The sequence below is a fragment of the Cuculus canorus genome, chromosome 1 (genome assembly GCF_017976375.1).
Source record: "Cuculus canorus isolate bCucCan1 chromosome 1, bCucCan1.pri, whole genome shotgun sequence".
In the NCBI taxonomy this organism is placed as follows: Eukaryota; Metazoa; Chordata; class Aves; order Cuculiformes; family Cuculidae; genus Cuculus; species Cuculus canorus.
The window spans coordinates 102,904,722-102,928,555 of NC_071401.1; the positions used below are offsets into that span (position 1 = coordinate 102,904,722).

Genomic DNA, 23,834 nt, shown 5'->3' on the forward strand with positions numbered 1-23,834 from the left:
CACACAAAGCAAAAAGTAACAACAGTCCCTGGAGGATAAAACGGTAAACATTGCTATTTCATTATATCTGGACATCATTAATAAGCTCCTTTTATACAGTGTACTCATTGTTAGACTGTGTTCTCATGCTGAGAAAGCATTATTGGGAATGGAGTGGTTTTAATACCCACGATTGGTTTACACTGGTGCTGGTACCGGGGGCACTGTGGGTTTGCAAAAAAAGTTTCAGAACTACTATATCTTTCATTTCTTTTTACAAAAAAAAAAAGAAACCTTTTCTGTTCGCAATTAACAGTGTGTTTTGTGATTGTTCCTCACAAAAATAAGTATTCCACGTAAGTATAATATGTCATATAATATAGACTTTCATATAAATACCTATTCTTCACAGTACAAATGAATTTTCTATGTTTTCACGTGCTTTTTTCCCCATGTTTTTTCCATTTTTCTGGGAACATTGTGGAAACTGAGCAATTTCTATTTCCTGGAAAGCTCAGGTTAAGAGTAATCCCCCCCGAGGTGTGAAAGGACACCAGTTACACCTCGGCAGGGATGGCAGCGAAACTCGACTGTTTCTCCCCTGCCACTCAGCAAACCCTGAAACAATTCAGCAGGGAGCCCTCAATTCCTACACGCAAATGGATTTTGCGCTTCTAACAAAACCTAATCAACAGGGATCCCAAGCGTGCTCTGCATTACACACCACCAGCTAATTCAATGCCAGTGCACGCTGTCTAACGCCAGCACAAGACCCCAAAGCAGGAACACCACGACGTCCACCCTCTCCGCTCCGCCCCCAGGTGCGGAGCCCGGCACGGGGTGCGTGGGTGGGGCTAGGGAATATGGGCGGGGCTGCGGTGTGGGCGGGGCTATGGGATGTGGGCAGGGCTGTGGTGGGGCTCTATGATGTGGGTGGGGCATTCCCCCTCCCAACCCTCCCCCCAGTTCCTCCACGCGGGGGCGGTGCGGCCCCCTCGGTCTGGGCGAGCCCAAGCAGCTCCGTGGAGAAGGGGGGGGATGCTCCTGTTCTTTGCGGCCGCACGGAGCAGCGGTGAGGCGGCAGCCGCCGTAGCACGCTCCGCCTCACCCCCCTTCACCGCACGGTTCTGAGCTGGCGCTGACCCGCCGAGGGGAACAGCGGAGCGCGCGGGTGTGTCTCGTGTGTGTGTGCATCCCCCGTCCAGCAGGAGCCGTGGTTCGGCCCGGAAGGGGCGGGCGGCGCCCAGCGCGCGGCTCCCGCGGCGGAGGTGGCGGACAATAGCGACGAGCGGAGTTGGGTGAGCGGCATGTGGCGGGGTGCGAGGGGGAGCCCCGGGGGATAGAGCCGGCGGGGACCGGGACAAGGGAGGAAGGGGAGTGAGGGCGGGGGGCTCGGTGCCAGCCGCCCCCGCGCTCCGAGGGGGGAACTTCGCCGGGAGCGGCGAGGTGTTGAGCCTCCATCCCCAGAGGCGTTTAGAAGTCTGGGAGATGAGGAGCTCGGGGATGTGGTTTAGCAGTGGGCAGTTGGACTGGATGGTCCCAAGGGTCTTCTCCGATCTGGGGATTCTGTGGCGCTCCCTCCCTCCCTCTCGGCCCTCGTTGTCGTGAAGGGCTGGGGACGGGGCTGAATTTAACTTGTCCCTTGTCGGTTTGTCCCTTATCGTCCTGCCCCCTCCCCCCAAGGCACTATGAACGAGGAGCAGTTTGTGAGCATCGACCTGGACGATGACAACGTCTGCAGCGTCTGCAAGCTGGGCACCGAGAAGGAAACGCTCTCCTTCTGCCACGTTTGTTTCGAGCTGAATATCGAAGGTAAACGCTTTGACACAAATCGCCCTCTGCAAACTTCGCTCGGAGGCTGCTTAGCTTAGAGCTGAACGCAAGCTGAGCTTATCTTGCTGCTCTCGTAGTGGCTTAGGTTTGTAAACGTGTATATTTAGAAAGTTTTGCTGGCCGAACCAGTTTATTGGGTTCCCAAGTAGCTCATTTCCAGGAAAAGTGGGTGCTGCGGGTGCCTGCTTCTTAGACAGAAAGATCACCCACCCCCACCCCGCCCTTTCAAGAGCTTCTGAAATGCCCTGGTGTTAATTTCACCTAATTAGACCACTGGTGTTGCAAGAGGGTTTTATTCTCTTTTATTCAGGGGATGTGGTCGACAGTTAGAGGGGTCTACATATAAAAATTAGTTAAATAGCATGTTTTAAAGTGTAGTAGGATTTTTTGGAAGCAGATTGATGTTTCACTTTCACTACAGATAATCAGAGGACTCTTTATTTTTTATTTCATGAGGTGGTAATACACGTAATATGATAAAACTGGCTTTGCGAATTATAAAGCAGGGATTCTGTCCATCTCTTAAAGATTAATCTTACAAGCATCATCTTTGGCCTTCAAAATTGTATTTTTAGAATTTCAAACCTTGTTTTGCTGAAGAATTTACTCATCTTTTTGCTCTTCTCCATGTATTAATCAAGTGTTGGGTGTGGATGAGCTATAGAAAAGTTACTTTCTTTTTGTTAAGTTAGATAAGGGGTTTTAAAGTATAAATATTTTTGCTTGATCTTGGGGGCAACGGGTAATTGGTAGTGTTATTTGCCAGTTTTACAGGTATGTGAGTACCTCGAGTTATTCTGTGTTGCTTTGGGGCAGTTGGATATGAAGATCATTACACTGTTATGTGACCAGTCCCATTTCTTGATGACAGTAAGATTTGCTGTCTCTCAGATACTTATTAAAGCACACTATAGGTCTTAAGATGAAGTCTCTCTGAGGGTAAAGTGCTATGAGATTAGAGCACTGCACCCAGTGATCTAGTTGCTTATTCAGAACCCTAGAAGCGTAAAACTGGCTGGAATGTGGGGGGCTGTAAAAAAGATAGCTATTCTGTACACTGTTTCTGTTGTTCATCTGACTTTAATGCCTATATAGATGACTAAATTCTGTTCTCGCCTTACAGATATCTGAAAAATGCATTAGCAAATTGGAATCGCTTTTAAATACTTAGTACTGTGTTCTGATTTAGAAAAAAAAAATTAAGGTCTTTGCTACTAGAGGCAATAAATTTTATTCTGAAAACAATTTTCATACTTTAGTAGTAATTTGCATGCAAAGCTCTTGTTTAGATGAGACATGCTTGTGTATTTGCACTTTTTGATAAAACTGAGAGCGACAGTGTAACCTAAGACAACCTGTCAGTCTGCTTGAGTTTTCTTACTGCTCTAAAATGATAGGCTTATAGTTCTCAATATGAAGTGGAGTCAAGATGTTTCTCTAGCCTTTAAAATGAGGAAAAAAGACCCCAAACGTATTAATGTAATGAGAATTAAGTAATTTGGTTACATTCAGAATCTAGTTTCGTTTAGGAAGTGTTGAAACAAAACTGCTGGGTGGTTTCTATGCTTTATTTGAGATAAGCTGTGGATTTGTCACTTAAAAATGATGCATTTTTGCTGGAACAGCTTTTTTTTTTTTTTTTTTCCCCTCCTTCTCTCCCCCCCCCCCGGGCCCCTGGAACTTTTAAGTAGACTTGATAATAGTAAAGACTTAATCTTCACAGCAGACTAATTTGAATAATCTTCTAAATTTTCAGCTAATTTTAAAAGGCTATTTGAACTGAATACTGATGAAAGTCACCTGAAATGGCATGAATCATTCTTAATTTTTTATTTTGCATAGGAAAAGAAAACTATTAATAACTTTAATCATTCTGACAGCAAAATATCTTGATTTCTGATATTCTGTCTTTTGTGTACCACTTTGAAAAGATGTACTGTTACTGCTTTTGTAGGAAGACAAGGCTTAAGAGCAGTAGAGGCTGTGTAAGTGACTTCATTGTAAAGAATCATTTTAAGACCCTTTTAGGTAAACCACTGTGTGAGCCAGCCCTTTACCATATCTATGGCCTTCCTTCTTTTGATGTGTCTATTGCATTCTTGTATTTTCCTGTGGCAAAGATTGTTTTATGTACATCTAAAAGAACAGTAATTTGGCAGCCCTGGGTAGGGAATGAAACGGATAATTCCCTAACTTAGAGAGTTATGCTAGATGTTTTCTTACAAACTTCCTGCTTATATTTTAATGAAGTTCTGATGCATTATAGCATAGGCATTTGCTGAACAGAATCAACTGTAAGTTGTATCAGGTCTGTAGATGTATTGTCTCACACTTATTTATAAATGTAATTATCACTAATAGTGCCTTTTTACTTAATAACACATTTAAACATCCAAGCAATTAAAACATCTCCATATATTTTTAAGTAATTCAGGAAGTGAAATAGGCTATTCTAAAAAGATACTCTTGCAACAGCTAGGACACTGCTTAAGGCTTGCTCATTTTTATTGTTGATATGCATGTGTAACTTCTCCCTCAGCCAAGAAGGAAATAGCTGCTCTTCAAGAACAGGCAGGCTGTTAGTCATGGCTCAGCATCTTGCAGGGTGTTAAAGTACTCCCACTGTTTGCAGCACCCTGTTAACTCCCATGTGTTAAGTGCTGTCTGACTTAAGGGAATGTGCAGTGTCTACTCCATCTTTCCTGAATATCCTGTCCTCATAAGGTGAGTCAAGATAGAAGGATGCATTGCAGATGCATGTGGAATGGCAAGTGGGGGACTTGGCAATGTTAGGTTTGCAGTTGGACTGAATGATCTGAAAGGTCTTTTCCAACCTGAATGATACTTTAAGTCTACTTATAAAATTCTGGAAGTAACTTTTACAATTTCCTTCTCTGAAAAGGTGTGATATTTTAGTGCTTTGCTCTGTTTAATTTTGTGCCAGTATCTGATTGGTTAAAGCTGCATATGAAAAATCCCTCAACTTGAAACTGATGTAGCCCCAGGTTTAGCCACCTGCACCCGCTCTGAAACTGACTTTCTTTAATGTCTATAAATAGAACACTACAGAAGTATAATTTACTTAGCTGCACTTAATTACATTATAGTTTAGTATTTGTGAATCTTTGTGTCTTCTGTCCTCTGAGTTCAACAGGTGTACAAGTTTGCCTGTGTGTAGATGGTAACGTTGATCATCTTGGTTAAGTAAGATGAGTAATTAGAAATGAGCAAATCAGAGGCCACCCCATCTGTAATATACTCGACAGACTTCTTCCTGGATCAGTATTGTGATATGTTTCAGCCTTAACCTTCCTGACACTGGGCTGTTTTTTTGTAACCTTTATTATGTTTGAACAACAGCTTTGTAATAATACTTTTTTTTTTGGGAGGGAAAAAAATCAAGTTATACTTTTAGTCCTTTATAAAGAAGGCTGCTCTACAGAAAGCTTAATCTATGGTCTGCCTTAGTTAATTAACTGCTGAGTTTCTGAATAAGAGAGTTAGTTACTGTGTCACAAAACCTTTATGGTTTTTGTCAGAAATCAGGTCTCAGGTCTCCATCATAATTGGTTTTGATAATGGATTTTTTTGTCTTTTAATGAAATAAAATGATAGCTTAACCTAAAATGTGATTATGCTTCTTGCTAAGTTCAGTTAATTCACAGAAACTACTGTTTTGAGTGCAGTTTGGAGTTCAGCTGTGGTGTCTGTCACAGAATTTATTCAGGAATGATGTATATGGATTATCGGATCTGTTCCTCTGAAATAGACTGAAAAAGTGATGGCAATGGGGAGAAAAGGAGAAAAGGGTGTGCAGAACAAACTGAAACCAAGATGCAGGTTTAAGCTTTGTTATATGTCATCAACCTTCTTAAAAGGGTAAGAGGGAGAGTAATGTTCTTAGAGTTTAGGTATGCTTATCTTCAGCCTAAACAGAGGTGTGAGGGAGAAGTGGTAGCCTAAACAGAGGTGTGAGGGAGAAGTGGTGTGTCTTGAAAGAGTAGTATTTTTGTCCCTGTTGCGTTTCTTTCAACCCGTTTTGAGGATTCACATGCAGGAAAGCTGAGTGGACTAAGCTACACAAATACTTTTATTGCAAAACTGGCTTTTGTGTCTTAAGGGTCTTTGTTGGGTTACAGTGCAACAGAATATTAACATGATTCTTCAACTTAAAAATCTGCAAAGTACTAACATATGTAATACTAAACTAACATTTCGAGAAACAAAACTGTTTCTGTGCAGTGGTTTTAAAGTTCTAGATGGGGTTTAGAATATCCTGGTGGTGTCAGTCTGCTGGCATTAGCTTTTGTTTGCTTTGTGCAGGGGAACTAAACATTAGAGATTGTTGTGTACTGTTTTGTTTTTTCTGAGTAGGTGTCACAGTAGTAATCTGTGGATTGAAACAGGAAATGTTTCAAATACATATGTAACTACACTGCGTAAGCCAGGATATCATGTGTTTGTTTGTTTGAGACAAACTTCTCCTTTTTTACTTTGTTATAATATGGGAAAATGATTAAATTAATTTTGGTAGCAAATACATAATACTAACAAATCTGCAGTTATAACTGGAGGGTGAGAGGAAGATGTATGAAGGCACAAAAATGTGTGTGAGTATGTATAATAGCTATCTATATGGGTATATACAACAAAACAAACCCGTCTGGCTGAGTATAGTGTCCCTACTAAGTGCTTTGAAACTCCAGTTGTAGGGTGTCCACTTAAGAATGCCATGCAGTGCAGACCTCACTATGCTCTGGTTCTCCCACTAGGAGGCTGTGACCATCTTGCCTTTGTTTCACAAAGCCGGCAGAGGCAGCTGGACAGCTGAGCAGTTGTGCTGCCTGTGGTGTTGTTTAGATATCTTCACATGGGAATGCATTGTTCAGTGCAGATGTGTCCTTCATTAATGCATGCTTTGTGATCCTCTGGACAATGCCTGTGCAAATCCCAGCTTCAGGAATTGACTACTTGAATGTGTTTGATCAAACATTAGATTTGTCTTTGACGGTTTCTCGATTGAAATCCTGGCATAATTTTGGTTTACCTTTATATTATTTATACAGATATATAGATAATTTATCTGTCTTAACCTTGGTTTGTGCTGGTCTGTCTTAATGCAGAATTATTTTAAAAGGTGTGAGTTTCCTGAAATTTAAGGTTTTGTAAAGGAGTCGAAATCATAAGAGAGGGGGGAAATCTGATTGTTAGATTATTTTTACTCACTCTTCCTTATCTGATGTTGCTAATTACTCTAACATCTTGGAGAATGATAGCTGTCAAGCAAACTGGCTTGCTTGTGTTTCTGTTTAGAGTTGAACAATGGCAGAATAGCAAATAACAGTCCACATGCCAGGTCTTGTAATATATTATAAAAGAGGAGATAGTGAAAGTACTTGTGTCAGTTCCCCCTATTTGTGTGCAGGTAGTCACACTTCCACGGTCCTTTAAAGTGCTGGTAGGCTTATAGTGTTTGAGGAAGTTTCAGCATCAGGTTGATGCATCCAGTCTCCAGATTGAGATAAAGATGCTATAAATAAATAAGTCTTATTGCATAGCTTCTTTTTTCCTGTTGAGGTCTGAAAAATCCTGTGTAATATCTGCATTCTGCATTCTTTGTGTTCATAAAAAAGAAAAACAAAACTGCTTCGGTTGATGTTTTTGTGGCAGGCACTCAAATTTCACTTTTGTCCTTGTTAGACCCTACAGAAGAGTATCTTGCTGAAATAAAATGGGTTGTAAGGTATAGCTGAAAAGATTGAAAACTGCTGTTTTAATTTCATCCTGTTCCAAAATATTACACACCTGAATTTTTTCAACTTTAATGAAATAATAACCAACACAATCTATTATTCTGGCAACAAAAGTTAAAAATTTTCATCATTGCCCTTTAGGCTAGACAGATGAGAATTTGTTTCAAGGTAGCGTTTGCAGTCCAGGGGTATGACTCATTTCTGCAAACTTGAAAGGACTTGTGGAATAGCTAGCAGCAGTTTCCAGTAAACGACTTAACTAAATTTGAGTCCAAACATAGTTGGAGATGTTATTCCTAATCTAAGCGTCATATAAGTACCACTGAGTAATAGTAGAGCTGTGTGGCTAGTTCTAAAAGGACATTTTCGAACTCTGTGTGTGTAGATGTGGGAGGTTCGTACATGCAAACAAGTAAATTGAGCAGTTAAGTTACTTACCTGGCATCATCCTGAATACAGAAATAGTGTCTCATGGCTTCCATTCTCTTCTAAGTCAGTTTAATTGATTTCTCTTATGTGGTATGAGACATCTTTACCATAGTAGTTCTCATAGTAAAGTTTTCATCAGAAATGTATTGTCTAATACAGTAGTAAACACTCTTCCTAGATAGTTTATGGGCAACATTAATTTTGAAAATGCATTTAAAGGGTCAATTGGATCTCAGTTCTGTCTTATATAGGAGGTCTTTGCTGTGTGCTAAAATAGAAATGAGCTAATAGAAGTGCAGTGGGAGATGATTTGTGTGCACACCTAACGTATGCAATGCACTGGCTTTATCATACAAAAGTAAGGAGAGAACTTTATGAACAAGATGATGTCTAGTCTTTACCAGGTGTCTCTTTCTGGAAGTTAATGAATTGCACTGGCATTTTCCTTCAAGGCAGTCTAATAAATCGTAAGATTTAACTCTCAAATGAAATTGCAAGCATACTCTTAAAAATAGCAGTTGGCTTTAAGTCATGTCAGGCAGATGTATTGAAGCTATATGTCTCTAACAATCCCATTTTTCAGTGTTGGCAGAATCGTGCAGCTGAAGAATATCATTTTTTCCCACTCGTCATTTAGATGTGTGGATGACTTGCTGTCTTAGGTCATCGTGGGTTGATTTTATTTAATGTGCTTTGAACAAGTCTTGGAATCTGTTTTTCTATCATACAAATACTCCCACTTTCACTAGTTTTGATGAGCACACTAATATGCAGCAACAGCTTAAAATAGTGGGTGCCTTCCAACTCAGGACATTCTGTGATGTCTTGTGAAGCATTTCCTGGTCTGTTGCTGATCTTAGCCTTTTACACTAGGTAAACCCAACTTGAACTCATCTGATCTTCATGTGGACACTAACAGTTGTTCAGGACCTGTTTCATGAGCTGGCTAAAATATCCCTGTTTCAAGAGCAGTACTGTGTGTCTGTGAGGTGGACAGCTGAGGAAAGCAGCACCTGGAACATGTGGTGAAAGCCGGGGCTCTTAAAGTAGGCAGCCACAGAATGGCACTTTTCTCAAGGGTTCTTGCTTACTTATAGGATTAAAGGAAAAAACGTAGGTGCCTATCGCAAATCTTTCTAGAGATAACTATTTAGAATGAGGTAAATTGTGCCTGAGAAGTGGTTCTTACCTGGCTCTGAAGGCAGTCTCCCCAACTAGCTAAAAGTAGAGGTGGAACTTTTCTAATTGTTCTTACTAAAACAGCTAATTTCACTACACAGATTTGTATTATGGAGTGTATCCACTCCCCTTTGACTGTCCTTAATAACCACATGTACTTCACACATTTATGGAAGCTATATGTACAGTAGACTGTAGGATGATACTGAGAAAGGAGCTTTTCTATACTTTTCCCTATGGTCAGGTACAGATCTGTCCCACAAGTATTTGTAAATTCTTTAAAGGAACTTTTAACATGGTTTTAATTAATGAATGTCATGGTAAAAACTTCTAGTTTATCGTTTATACGCCTAGAAGTAATCTGATTGATTTTAGTTCATTCAGTCTTAAATTCTAGGGGGGGTTGCCTCTTCAGCTGCTCAAGCTGCAGTTTGTTTACTACTGCAGAAACAATTAGTTTCCAGCATTGCATTATAAATTGCTAAGTAGAGAAATCTAGGCTTTCTTTAACATTATTTTCAACTGATGGATCTGAAAGATTAAGTAAGGTTTAAAAAAAAAAAAAAAAGAAAAACACACAAATGAAAAAAGAAGAAAACCACTGTAAAAGATAAGCATGCTAATGATCACCGATGGGTTTTTTAATGAAAAACATCTGTTTGTGAAGGGATGTGAAGTAGTTCTGGCATTGGAGAGAATTCCTTTTGAATTGAACTTGTTCATTATTGTAATCTCCAAATAAGACAATTATTCTAGCCAACTTTATATATAAATGTCAGCAAACATTTTGACTTAGTTATGTATCTCTTTCATGAAGAAGAGGTATACATAGTTCTCAAAGAATTGGCTGCAGAGGCAGAAATAAAGTCTTTGTAAGACTTCTTCCTTTCAAAAAAAACCAAACCAGAACAACAGAACTTTAATAGATGGAAACCAATTTACTTTCAGGTACACATGCTTTAAAATGGGGTAGGATTTATTGAGATGTGATTACACACCTGGTTATATGGTGAATATTCCCCCTGCTCTCTGCTGCTTTGCATTTATGAATAACTAAAAGTTACAAAGAGTTTTTACTACTTTATAAATTACCTGATTGCTAATCATACCTTTACAAAATTATTTTGCCGGAGCAGATTAGAACTTGTTATATTGAGAACTACCAGAATAGAGGAAGAGTTTTTCTGCCTTGTGTAGCTTTCAAATTGGAGTATTCAAAAACTTTATTTTCCCCCAAATTCTAGGCACTTAAATAAGCAGTCCTCTTCTTAGAGTTCAACATACAAAGATATTGCTGAGTAAAATGATAACCATTCATATTTCATCTAGGACACGTGAGGTGCCAGAATCGATCAAATAATGGATTGTAAATACTTACATTCTTTTATTATTTCACTTGAGATTTGGCATTATCTTGTGAATCTTGTTCACTTGAGGAATAATCTCTGGTGTGAGTTTGTTTCCTAGTAGCATTTGCTTTCTTAAGTTAGTTAGGTATAATCTTCTAGATGTTATTGTATTTTGGTGGATTTGTTTTTTCCTCACAGATGAAACTTTTTTCTACAGTGGGTTGTCGTGGGGTTTTTGCTGCTCTTTTAGGTTCCTTTTTCTCTGAAAAAAAATAAGTATGAAGGGTAGAATATACTCAGACATAGTCTGCAATCCTACTCTTAAAAGTAAGAAAAGGGGAAAATGTATGCATACTTACAAATGTGAGGAGAAAAAAAAGTTGATGCTTGTATGATTGCTGACTTCAAGAACCAACCGAAAAATAAAACGGTTGAGATGCATATTAGCAAGCAGGAATATTGAGACAGAACTGAAACCCGGTGAAAGTTACCGAAACTGATGGTTTATGTTGTACTGTACAGAAGTCTTACCATGCTTTATTCTTTTGTGTGCAGTGCTGAGTAAAGTAATGTGTCTTCTGAAACAGAATCATCTTTAAATAATCATTTGTTTGATCTGTGCCAGTTTACCAGCTGGTGGATTTTCTGCAGTTGTGATGATGTGAAAAATATGAAGTAATCTGATTAAAGTATTAAGTCTTACCAAAAAGAAATAGGTGCCTTTTCCATCTCATAAAGCTGATGTTGCCCACAACAGAAGGATTTGTGTCAAAGAAATGTGCTCTAACTTGCTGTACTACTAGTAAGTCAGTATTAGTTTGTGCTGGCACAGCAGCTGTTGTGAGTGCGTGCTAGGTTCTTGGGATGCAATTCCAGAAGGTTAGCAGCTGATGTTATCCACATCCTCTGTATAGAAAAGGGCTAATTGTCACCTTAGTACAAAAGAAAGATTGAGGGTTATTTTCGAGTTTTGGAATGGATTTTTTTTTTTTTTTGCATGTGTATGTTACAGTAGAAACCCAAACCTGTTATGTGAAAGCTGAAGCAATTCTGCACAAAACCAGTTTGGTTTTGTACATTTTCTGTTCTTTGCTATACTGAGGAGTAGATAGATGCTTTTTCCTTTTTTTTTTTTTTTTTTTTCAATGAGGTAAGAGGTGAGGGAAGGCTGTAAATTCAGGCAGGATGGGGAGGTGTTAAATTGTATAATGGAAGTGTTTTGTAATAACTTGTTCTGTGTTCAGAAATAGTGACATGGCTAAGACAACATATAACTATCAGAGCTCAGACTTGTGCAGTAACATTTTTTTTTTCCATAATAGTTGCTAATTTCAGGCATACTCAATATTACAGGGTTCTGATAAAATATTTTTCTTTGAGCAGCCTGTCTCTGTAGTGGGTAAGTTAACAATATTGAGAACTCTTTCAGAAGATAAATTTGGCAGAAGGAAAGACTTGAGTGACGTTGAGCTTCTTGCTTAGACATAAAAATCAGATGGGGCTTCATAAAGTCATGCTGCACTTGTTCTTTTTCTGTATGACTGAAATTGTGTGCTGTGTACTTTGTGTGGTCTCACGCCCTTGTTCTACTGGACAAGTAACATGTTAATTCTCATGGAAAAAATGAAGCAGAAATCCTCAAAGGAATTAAAATGAGACCAGAGTGTTTTATCATTTGTTGTGCAGATGTTTCTTTTGTGATTGCCCTGGAAGTAGTATTGTGTGTATGTAAGGAAACAGTCTGACCTGCTTCTTCAAATGTGCCAGGCAGAGTACCTAACTGCATGAGGCTATGCCTCCAGAACAGACACTGGAAATGTTAGTCTTGCAGGATTTGTTTTTTCTGTTCTTAATTGAAACTGTGCAGTAGTTCTTCCCATAGTTTTGGGGAAGGAGATGATGCAGGGGGGAGAATAAGTAGTACTAAAAATTTGGTGGGTATGTTTGGGGGTTTTTTGAGTTGTGAAGGGTGGTATTCTGAAACCAATGCAGACATCAGTGCCTATTAACAGCTGTTAACTAGAAACTGCAAAACCATGCTTGTCTGAAACTCACTGACTGTGCTTCCTGCAGTTCTCTTCCCTCTTCCTCACCGAATCTTCAAGTATTTGCCTTAGACATGATTACTCTGTCCTGTGATCAGAAGGCACTGGCTTCATTCATTCATCTTATGGTCAAATTGTTAGGTGGTTTCCTGAGTGTTATTGTATAGGAAAATGTGTGGAATTTGTTTTTCAGCCAATCTGATGACATCTTCTGTAAGTAAAAGAAAGTGGTGTTAGCATAAGCCGTGAAGCATGTTGAAGAATGACTTGAGTAAAGCAAATAATGCTAAACAAATTGGTCTGGTTTTGTAGGGTTTGCAACATTGTGAATAAATATGCCTTTAACTTCAATTGATGGTATTTGCTCTTCCTTGATAGCTTTAAAGATTTAAGGGTTTACATTATGCCACCTGAGTTAAGCAGCCTTGCTATATTTAAACTGTACCGATAAGTCATGAAAACAAATTACTTGTCTGTCCTTGTTTTCACTAGAAATATTTATTTTGGGTTTTTAAAGTCTCTGTGGAGATAGAGAGAGGGAAAATAGCCTTGCAAGTAGGCACTAGATCATGCAGAGCTTAAGGAAAGTTTGTCAATGTCTATTTGCTGGAAGAAATTGAAAGATATTTTGAGATGTAGAGTGAGAATCTTGATTCTGTATCCATGAAGACAGCATCTGTCTTTGTGCTTTGCTCAGAAACGTCCTGTTTAAAAAGTGCCTCTGATTAGGATGTTGGTTTTTTGTTCTAATACGTAGTTCGTGAACAGGAGGAGTATCTGTTTTCATGGCCTTGTCTTTCCCCCATGCTGCTAAGAACAAAATTAATTCCACTCCTGTGCTCTTTCATTTTGCATTCCTTTTGTCATTTTGCCCCATAAATTTTGTGTATGCTCTTATAAACTTGACCAGACCAGTAATGCTTTTGAGTTTCGATGTTGCCCGAAGAGTGGGAAATTGAAAAGTTGTAATGGCTACACTCTGTTTCGACTCCCCAACTTGAAATACTAGTTAACAGCAAGTGGGATAATCAAAATTAAAGTGCTTGGATTTGTTTTCAGTAGTCTCATGTTAAGAATTCTGCCTTCGTAGCTTGGTTTTGAGAGTAGTTTGGGATTTTGCAGGATTAATCATTTAAAAACAGCTTATTAATTGTTTGGGGTGGGGATCTTAAAAGAATTTAAGAGGATAAGTCAAGTATAACTGAGAACTGTGGTAACATGTAACTTTCTACTAATTGGTCATTAAAGTATCTTTTGTCAGATTCTATTAGCTGTTGCATTTCCTGTTTTTTCTTTTATTTTAATCAGTTTTATCTTCTTCCTTCTGTGCTAAAAGGTAAAATGGCTTCAGCTTGGTTCATGTCACCTAGTTTCAAAGATCAGATTACATTATCATATGTTGATTTAAATATTCTGACTTTAGTAAGCATTGAGCACTTTCAACCAGTGGTTCACAAATATATTGTGTTTTAATTGCAATGAGAAACTTGCTTGACAGAACTATTTTTCATTATTTGGGAACTTCCCAAGTAGCATATTGGATGTTGAGATAAATGTTGAACTATTTGAAGTTCTAGGCTTGGATTCTGAATCTACCACAGAGGTGAATCTGAAGAAAAATAAATATCTACTGAAGTTGCAGAAAGTCATTTTGTACTGGACTGCTATTAAGTTTCTGAAATAGGCATTTCTTATACCATCTGTGTTGACTCACCAAGTGTAGAACTTCACAGATTGTGTTCCTTTTTAACAAGTCAATCACTATCAATTACTTTGAGGTTTGAGTAAGCTACCTGCTGTAGCCATATGAATAGTTTTTGAAGGAGGACAAGCAAAGAGGAGAATAAACACCCGTCTCACATGGAATTAATTTTGGGACTGTTTAATGTTGGCAGATGTCTACAGTAATAGAACTTCTCTAGCTGGGCTAGAGGCTTGTACCAGTGCAAAATAATAAACTAAGACTGAAGTCTGAATTATGTTTGGATCGGATGACACAAGCCTGCCCACTGCAGTATTTCTTGAGCAGATGGCTCATAAGATTATCCATAGAAGATGGAAGCATGAATGGCTCTCTCGAGATGCTCTTCAGTATTTTTCTATAGAGCTTTCCAATATGTAGTTGAGATTATTTTACTTCTACAGCTTATACACTTCTTTATAGGTGTGATACAACATGTAGAGAGTTAGCAGTTTGCTTCATATGTGAAATCGTTCAAGAGGCACATGCATGTTATCTAGAAATCCTCCACTAGAGATTGTGTGCAAAATGCTTTGTATGCTAAGGGCTAAAGGCTGAGTGGAATTTTAAAACGTTTTAGAGTGCCTCGTATCTTGCTTTACTTCAGTGATTAGGCTGTTGGTAGTAATGCATCAGTTAATTTTTTTTTCTTGGTTGTTTGTCAGTAAAGATTTTGACAAGTAATATGAGTATACAGTAAGAGAACATTTCTTTTTTTCTATTGTGTCTTTACAGGAGTACCAAAGTCAGATCTTCTGCATACAAGATCTTTAAGGGGGCACAGAGACTGCTTTGAAAAATTCCACTTAATAGCAAATCAGGACTGTCCACGATCAAAGCTCTCTAAAAGTCCATATGCAGAAGTAAAAAATATCTTGAGTAGAAAAATTAACTGGATCATACAGTATGCACAAAACAAGGAGTTAGACTCTGATCCTGAAAACTCAAAACCATCCCAACACCAGCTTTTTAACTTCAGACATCAGACGGACAGAAAATTACTCCCTCAGTGTGACTCTCCAGTACCTAGATACTCTGCAAAGTGGATAGATGGGAATTCTGGAAGCATCTCGAGCTGTTCAGAAACTCTTTTGGAACAAAGAGAATCTGCTGATTTCAGACTTGGTGTGTTACAAGAAACAGGTGCTACCTTCTGCTGCAGCAGTGTTTTGTGGTCTGATCGCAACCAAGCCCAGAAAGCTGAAAAAGCTGAAGGTGATTCACTTAACAGTCTTCGTAGAAGGCAACATCAATACAGCAGGGAAGAACGTGAGTATATCTCTATTTACACGCAACCTGGCAAGCTGAGGACATTCTTTGAAATATCTCTTGACTGCTTAATCACAAAATGGAAGGGACATCCGAAGGCCTAGTCCAACCCCCCTGCTAAAGCAGGTTCACTTAGAAGAGGTTGCACAGGAGCATGTCCAGGCAGATTCTGAGTATCTTCAGAGAAGGAGGCTCTACAGCCTTGCTGGGCAGACTGTTGCAGTGCTCTGTCACCCTCACAGTAAAGAAGCTTTTCTTGATGTTTGGGTGGAACTTCCTGTGTTCCAATTGGTGCTCATTCCCCCTTGCCCTGTCACTGGGCACTACTGAAAAGAGTCTGGCTTCATCGTCCTGACACCAGCCCTATAGATATTTACAAGCCTGATAACATCCCCTCTCAGTCTTCTCTTCTCTGGGCTAAAAAGGACTAGGTCTCAGCCTTCTTCATAAGGGAGATGTTCCAGTACCCTAATCATCTCTGTAGCCCTCTGTTAGACTCTCTCCAGTAATTCCTTGTCTTTCTTTAGCTTGAGCTGAGAGCTGGACACACTACTTCCCAATGGGGCCTCACTAGTAGAGGGAGAGGGTAACCTCCCTGAGCCTGCTGGCCACACTCTTCATATATCACAGGATAGCATTTCCACAAGGTCACGTTGCTGACTCATGGTTAGCTTGTCACACAGGACTTCTCTGCAGAGCTACTTTCTAGTTGCTGAACCGCTAACATGTACCGGTGCAGGGGGTTATTCCTCCTGAAGTGCAGAACGCTACACTTGCCTCTGTTGAACTTCATTAGGTTCCTCTCCAGCCTGCCCAGGTTTCACGGAATGGCAGCACAGCCTTCTGATGTATCAGCCACTGCTCCCAGTTTTGTATCATCAGTACATTTACTGAGGATACAGTGTCCCTTCATCCAGGTCATTAATAAATATGTTGAACGAGATTGGACCTAGTTCTGACTGCTGGGGAACACTGCTAGTTACAGGCTTCCAACTAGACTCTGCGCTACTGGTGACAACTCTCTGGGCTCCATATAGTTCTCAATCCATTTCACTGCCCACTCTTTTAACCCCTTCTTCCTAAGCTTACCTGTGAGAATGCTACAGGAGACAGTGCCAAATGCCTTCCTGCAGCTGAGGTAGACACCATACGCTTCTCTTTCCTGATCTGCACATCCGGTCATGCCATCATAGAAGGCTATCAGATTGGTCAAGCATGATTTCCCCTTGGTGAACCTATTTTAACCACTCCTGAAAAATACATTTCCTCCACATGCTTGGAGATGATGTACAGAGTGAGCTGTTCCATCACATTTCCAGGGGCAGAGGTGAGGCTGACTGGTCTGTAGTTTCCTGGGTCCTCCTTGCCCTTTTTGAAGACTGGAGTGACACTGGCTTTCCTCCAGTCCTTAGGCACCATTTCTGTTCTTTATGACCTTTCAAAGATGATAGAGAGTGACTTGGCAATAACATCTCCCTCCACACTCTGATCTCTAATCCAGTCCTCCTTGACCTAGGGAGAGTCTTTCTCCAGACTTCCTCTCTTCCTTCCAGGGTCTGGGATTCTTGAGGGCTGGCCTTGGCAGTAAAGACTGAAGCAAAGAAGGTATTCAGTACTCTGCCTTCTCTGTGTCCTCTATCACCAGGGTCACCCACCTCATTCAACAATGGGCCCACATTTTCCCTAGTCTTCCTTTTGCTGCTAGTGTACTTGAAGAAGCCCTTCCTGTTGCTCTTGACATCCCTTGTGAGATTCCAAGTGAGCCATAGCCTTCATTATTGTATCCCTGTGTGCTTCTACAATGTTCCTATATTCCTCCCAAGTGACCAGTCCGTTTTTCTCTGTAAACTTCCTTTTTCCATTTGAATTTCTCCAGAAGCACCTTGCTCATCCACGCAGGCCTCCTGCCTCCTTTGCTTGATTTCATACTCTTGGGCATCTGCTGAGTTAGAGCTTGGAGGAAGTAGTGTTTTAATATTAACCAGCTCTCGTGAACCCTCCCTACCTTCTAGAGCCCTAACGCATGGTATTCATCCAGTGAGGTCTTTGAAGAAGCCAAAACTGGCTCTCCTGAAGTCCTGGGTTGTAATCGTACTTATTGTCCTGCTTCTACCCTGCAGGCTTCTAAACTCCATCTGGTGGTCATTGCAGCACACCTCTCCTCATTGGTTCCTCCACTACCTGTGTCAAAAGTTACCCTCTGTGCTTCACAGGAATCTCCTGGGCTGTGTCTCTCTAGGGCGGTTGAAGTCCCCCATGGAAACTAGGGCTTGTGATTGTGAGGCTACTTACAGCTGTCTGCAGAAGGCTTCATTAGCTCCCTCTTCCCCATCGGGAATACCCAAACAGTGTCACCCATATTAGCCAGCCCTTTAATTCTTGCCCATAAGCTCTTGACTTGTTCTTCATCCACCCCTAGGCAGAGCTCAATACATTCCAGTTGCTCCCTTACATAAAGAGCAACACCTCAACCTCACCTCACTGACCTGTCTGTCCTAAAAAGTACGTAGCCATCCCTGAGAGCATTCCAGCTGTGCGAGCTATCCCACCATGTCCCTGTAATTGAAATGAGATCATGGCCCTTCGACAGCAGTTCTTCCTGTTTATTCCCCATGCTGCATGTGTCTCCACAGAGCATTAATTCACAGCTTGAAAGGCAGTTTTTTAACAGTTTGGAATTACTTCAAAACCTGTGAAGAAAAAGGCCACGTGGCTAAACAAATAGTCTGGAAGGTTTTGTGGTTATGGAGGGTTGGTTTGGTGGGTGGGTGGGTGGTTGATTTTTATTTTTTTTTTTTTAATTTTCCTATTAGTTATACTCCAGTGTGACACAGGGCACGTCTGATTTATTAAAAAAAAAAAAAAAAAAAAGTTGATATGGTTGATTCCAGTGAGTTTATATGTCAGTCCTGGCAGTTGCACAGTCCTGCCTGTGGACATTACTAAGCTCCTGAAAACAACTGTCTTGCTGAACTTGTGCAGTGCCTTGAGTTATGTTTTATAGAAAGTTGCCCTCAGCAACAGGAAAAATTGTGAAGCAGAGCGAATTTGTGAAACAACATAAAATTAAGCATTCTTAATAGTAGCAAACTCCATCTTATAGACAAGGAAAGTAATTGGAGAGAATTTAAGGATTTCAAAAGACCTGAGAAAGAAGACAAAAAAGCTGGTAAAATACTTGGTGGAAAATTAAGTAATGAAAAAGAGGGTAATAATGGAATTCAGAATATGGGAAGAGTGTGTGAGAGAAAGAGGTACTGTAAAAAGTTGAAACCAGTTTCTTTAGACTCCTTTTGTTTTTAAGAAATTGACAAACCTGTCCTTAAAACATTCCATCATTTCACATTCTTTAGATTTTAGGCTGCTATATGACGCTTCAAATTGTATTTGTAGTGAAGTAGGAATCTTAAAGCCATAAATCAAAACAGATATGCTGTGCTGTTTGACCACCTGTCCTCTAGAGTCATAAATTGGGATTACATAAATCAGGGCAGCAGTTAACAGAGGAATTATGAAAGCTTGACCTGGTTTATGGAGTTATCTAACTGAAGTTAGTAACTTGGAATTTATCTCTCGATCTCTGATTGCAGGACAGAATAACATAAAGCTATTTTGAGCACGATAACAGTTTTTATTTTTGTCTGTTGCGACGGCATAATGCACTTTTGAGGCATTTTTGCTTTGTGTTATGTTTTTGTTTAATATTTTCGTAGTATTTAGCTTTAAAAGACATATATTTGGAGACTATGATTCCATAAAGTTTGCATTTTAGAGGAAAACTTAGTTGGACTTTCTCTGCTAAAATTAGGTACCTTCTTAATGCAGTACCTCCCCTGTAACAGCACAGGAATCTACAAAAAAACAACTACTGTTAATGTAACTGCAAATATCTTGGTCAATGTTTCTTAATGATGTATCTCAGCCGTGGATAGAATAATCTTTTAAATTCAGTGTTCTGTTTTTACTCTCTTTCACTTCTGTATCAGAATTACGTGACAGGACACAGTCCAGCCCTGACAGACACTCTCACACACACACAGGGTATAAAAATGAAACTAAGTTTTTGAGATTTTTGTAATGGTCAACTAGTAGATTAAATTCAATCAGAATTTTCGTGGAGCTTAGAAAGTTTTAACTAAAAGAATGATAAGATGCATGAAAGGAATTGTCAGTTTTATTGATAGTCAGAGGTAGGGAAGGAGCACTGCTGTACCTGGCATTTGAAGGAAAAAGGTGAATGTGTTTCATTTTTGAGTGGCTTTAGGCCTTGAGTAACAAGTACATAATCTTGGCTATTGCTAACTTCTTTAGTTTTGCAGTACTGACAGGAAGTTAATATCCCCCAACTGCAAGATGTGAATGAGAAAGGTTGAAATAAGCAGCTTAGGATAATTGAACAGCCATGTGGGTAGGTGGAAAAAAAAAAAAACGTCCTTTTCAGAACTTACACTTTAAATTTACAATATAGAAACTTCTTGCACTGTTGAAAGAAATCTGAACAAAAGCTGTGTTACTGCAGCATAGTTTTTTCTCAAGTATGCAGTGAGAGCTTTGTTAAGTCGAAACATTGTTTAAAAGCAATGTTAAAATTACAAGGTTTTAAAGTTTCTTTCAGTGCCCTGTACCTTCCTGTGGTGATCAGGATTGTCACTTTTCACCATGCTGCCTGGGGTATCTCAGTAGAAGGCATGGGTGGCACCAAGCCCAGCACTGCTGTGTTGAGGAGTTTCTAGGAAGCAGGCCCGTGCTCGCTACTTTGGATCCAGGGCTGAATAGAATACTTTCACAAGTCCCTCCTCTGAGGTTTTAATATGTATTTTCTATAAGGTTGATCAATGTATACATAACCTGAGATACAAAAGGACTTTTGGATGATGTAGAGGGTCTTTTAATTCTCACTAGGTACGTAGCAAAAAAAAAAAAGTTAGAAGTAAATCTACTTTTATTTGCAGGTCTTAGTATCAAACTAAGATTTTTCTTCATTGTTTGTCACTGAGGTACTCAGTGGAAACATTATTCTTATATGCATAAAGTGCAGGACTTCATAGCCGAAACAGGTTGCTGCATGCTGAAAATTCTGTTCAGAAGCAGTTACCTCTAGGCTCACAAGCATAGCAGGACCTACCTCAGGATTGTCTGTTTGCCCACCACTTAACAGAAGTACTTGCAGGGTTTGCACTGTGGAAACTGTGTTTTGCATCAGAGGAAGGTAAAGTATTTAAAGATGTCATGCAATTTACAAGCAGTTCTAATTCTGGATACATCTGTTTTGAGGGTCTGAGTTTCCAGCTTTTTGACGTTGAAGAAGGGGCTTTCCTGTGGAGTGGATTCTTTTCTGGCAACATAAAAGAATTTTCAAGCTTTCAACAAATGACTGATAAATAATGTTGCCTCTGACACGCTGCCATGCGTCTGTTGCTTATTAGGATGCAAATGACAATCTGAGAAAACAAAGTCTGCTTAGGTGTGCTTATGTGACTTTTGTATTAGTAATAACAGCTTCTCTTTTTACAGTGACTGTAATGACTCCTGGAGAGTTAAAGCAACTTAATGAAAAACTGTTGAAGCAAATCCAGGGTGAGAATTTATTAATACTCTCTGAGTTTTTTTTGCTTTGTAATGAAGAAAATCTTGAAAATCTTATTGGTTCTTTTTTAAAAAAAAAATAAAAAGAAATTGTGATGGCTTTATCAGCTAAGTTTTGAACCGAAATCTCTGTATATCATGTTTCCATGTAAAACAAGAAGCTTCTAGGCGCTTTTATTACATAAGCTGCTTAGGCATTGCAAGCTGGCACTTGAATATAATTTCTTCTGTAAGTTTGGTTTTGTCTGGAATAAACTTTATTTAGCATTATAGGCTGACTCATCTTGTCTCAGGTCACCCAAAACTGTAAATTCAACAACATTATCAGTTTAGAAGTGCATACACCAAGCTGTTCCACAACTAGAGAAGGTGGTGTTCTCCTGCATGAGCCCACTTTAATATCCATGCCTCTTGTAGTAATATTCAGCACTGCTTTTTAACTCCGTGAAAGTACAGGGACCAAGTGCATTAACCTGATAATGTTCTTGCAGATGTGTTTGAAGAGCTAACTCAACAAGTCCAAGAAAAGGACTCTTTGGCTTCAGAGCTCAACGTCCGTCATATTGCTATTGAGCAGCTGCTGAAGAACTACTCCAAACTGCCATGTCTACAGATGGGACGAACAGGGATGAGATCAAATGTCCCCATATAATGGGGATACAGCATCTATTCCCCATAGAGCTAATTTTCCCAAACAGCTTTGATAAACATTCAGTACAGCTGCAGAGATAGTTAGAAGCTTTTGAGGGGTCTTGGGCAGCTTTCTCTTTGCATTAATAATCCCTAAGAAGTCTTACTGTACTTCAGTTTTAACAAAAAAGGCAAATATTTTAGGTATTCATATCTACTGTAATAAAGTTTATTCATACTTGAGGGAATATCTTTTTTTTTTGCCCGTAACTAGCCATGAGCCATGAAATTAAATCTGTGGTTTATTGATAATAATTTTTTTTTCTAGCAAAGAATGACCTGAACCCTGTTACCTGCCTCCTTCATACAAAGGAAAATTAAGAATTGTGAGTTTTGATCAGATCTGATCATGTTACATGCGAGAGAGCTTTAAGGGGAGAACAGTATTAATGAAACTCATGTTTTCATATTTATTATAAGCAATATTTTATTATTGAAATTTTATACTAAATGAATATCACTATTTTAGGTACTTTTCCAGATCTCTTTATAAAATGTCTGAAATACTCTGTGTAATGTTTATGCCTTGTGTATGACTGTTTATCCTTTTTCAGGTCTGTATCTTTCATGATACAATTCAGAAGAAAAGTTTCCCAAAGAGATGAATTTCACATGTTAAATAAAAAAACATGGTGGTGCATCACTTATTTTTGTCAGCTTTATAACTAAAGAATTTGGTTCATCAGAGATGTATAAAAAAAAAAAGCACAGCACTTCTAAATTCAAAAAAAATCCATACTTTGGTTTTAATGCATAAAAGTTGTTTTATATGTGTGAAATTTTCAATGCTGAAAAATTACTTTGAAGCTAAATAAATTTGTAATACTACATTACTTTGTTTTGAGTTTTTTATGAAGTTGGATCACCATGTGATAAAGTGTTTTGATTTTGAAATGCAAATAGTAATGTTACATTATAAAAAAAGCAGAGGCTGTTCTGTTTAAAACCTTGCATCAATCTACTATACTGAGAAATCCTAGCTAATCTTTGCTAGAAAGACTATTTTGTAGAGCAGCATTTGTGTGACTGAAAGTTGCTGAGTTGCACTGAAAAAGACGGGTTGGGGGAGAAACTTTCCCCACGCTCGCTAAAATTGAAGTCTGTAGTTTCTGATTTTTATCACTTTATGTGAAAACAGGTGGTAATTTATATAGCTGAGCTGAAAGACTGACTAGCATGAAGAAAGGATTAGATTGGATTTTAAAATTGAACTGAGAAGTAAGCTGACGTTCAGACTAGATTTATTGATTGCTTTCCCTGTAGTGATATCTGGACTACATGGGGCAGGTTGGTTAATTTTATTATTTTTCCATAATGCATTTCTGGAAGGGCCCTGAAAGAGATTTGGAACAGCTTGAGAGGATGCATGAGTGGGGGCCTTGAACTTGTCTGTCTTTGAGTGTTTTGTGATTTAGTAGGGGGAGAAATCAGTACCATCGTTGGTTGCCTATGGAAGTGGGTCTATAACTAAACATGCATCAGCTAATCCTTAATTATAGTTGTCAGAAGATGAGTTAATCTCCGTGTGCAAGTCTACAAACCTTATTAATACAGTACTAAGAGAACTGTTAATGTAAGGTGGGAGGAGAAATTCTGTTGGTTCTCATATCTGTGAAAATGACCATCATACTTTATAGGTGAGACTGAATTTCCCAGGTGTCTGAGACTGATTAGGGTCTCAATTTCACTTCATTAGATTAAGAAGACAGTTTTGTTGTTTACTCTTGTGGGTACTAAAAGCATACCATCTGCAATTTAAGTCCTTCCTGCTACGTTTGTGTATTTTATTCTTGTTATATTAGGGTTTCGATCCAAACAAGGTCATAGGAGCTTTATTAGATTTAAGATGGATTATAATAGGAAGGGTAACTTTTGTGGCACATATGCTATGAAAGCATGAATTCTTCATTATCATTTGCCTTCAATACAGTTGTGAGCTAGGGAAAAAGGAAACTGTACACCTAGCGTATGTGCTTAAGAG

At 39.1% G+C, this 23,834-nt stretch overlaps 1 protein-coding gene across 1 annotated transcript; it reads left to right on the forward strand.

Annotated features, from left to right (window-relative positions):
• The first annotated feature begins 1,048 nt into the window (after window positions 1–1,048).
• Window positions 1,049–22,681, forward strand: C1H21orf91 (chromosome 1 C21orf91 homolog). Its single transcript, XM_054055311.1, has 5 exons — window positions 1,049–1,277; window positions 1,663–1,791; window positions 15,044–15,577; window positions 21,092–21,154; window positions 21,655–22,681. Exons 2-5 carry the CDS (start codon window positions 1,668–1,670, stop codon window positions 21,813–21,815), a joined length of 882 nt encoding a protein of 293 aa, XP_053911286.1. The 5' UTR covers window positions 1,049–1,277; window positions 1,663–1,667; the 3' UTR covers window positions 21,816–22,681.
• The last annotated feature ends 1,153 nt before the right edge of the window (window positions 22,682–23,834 follow it).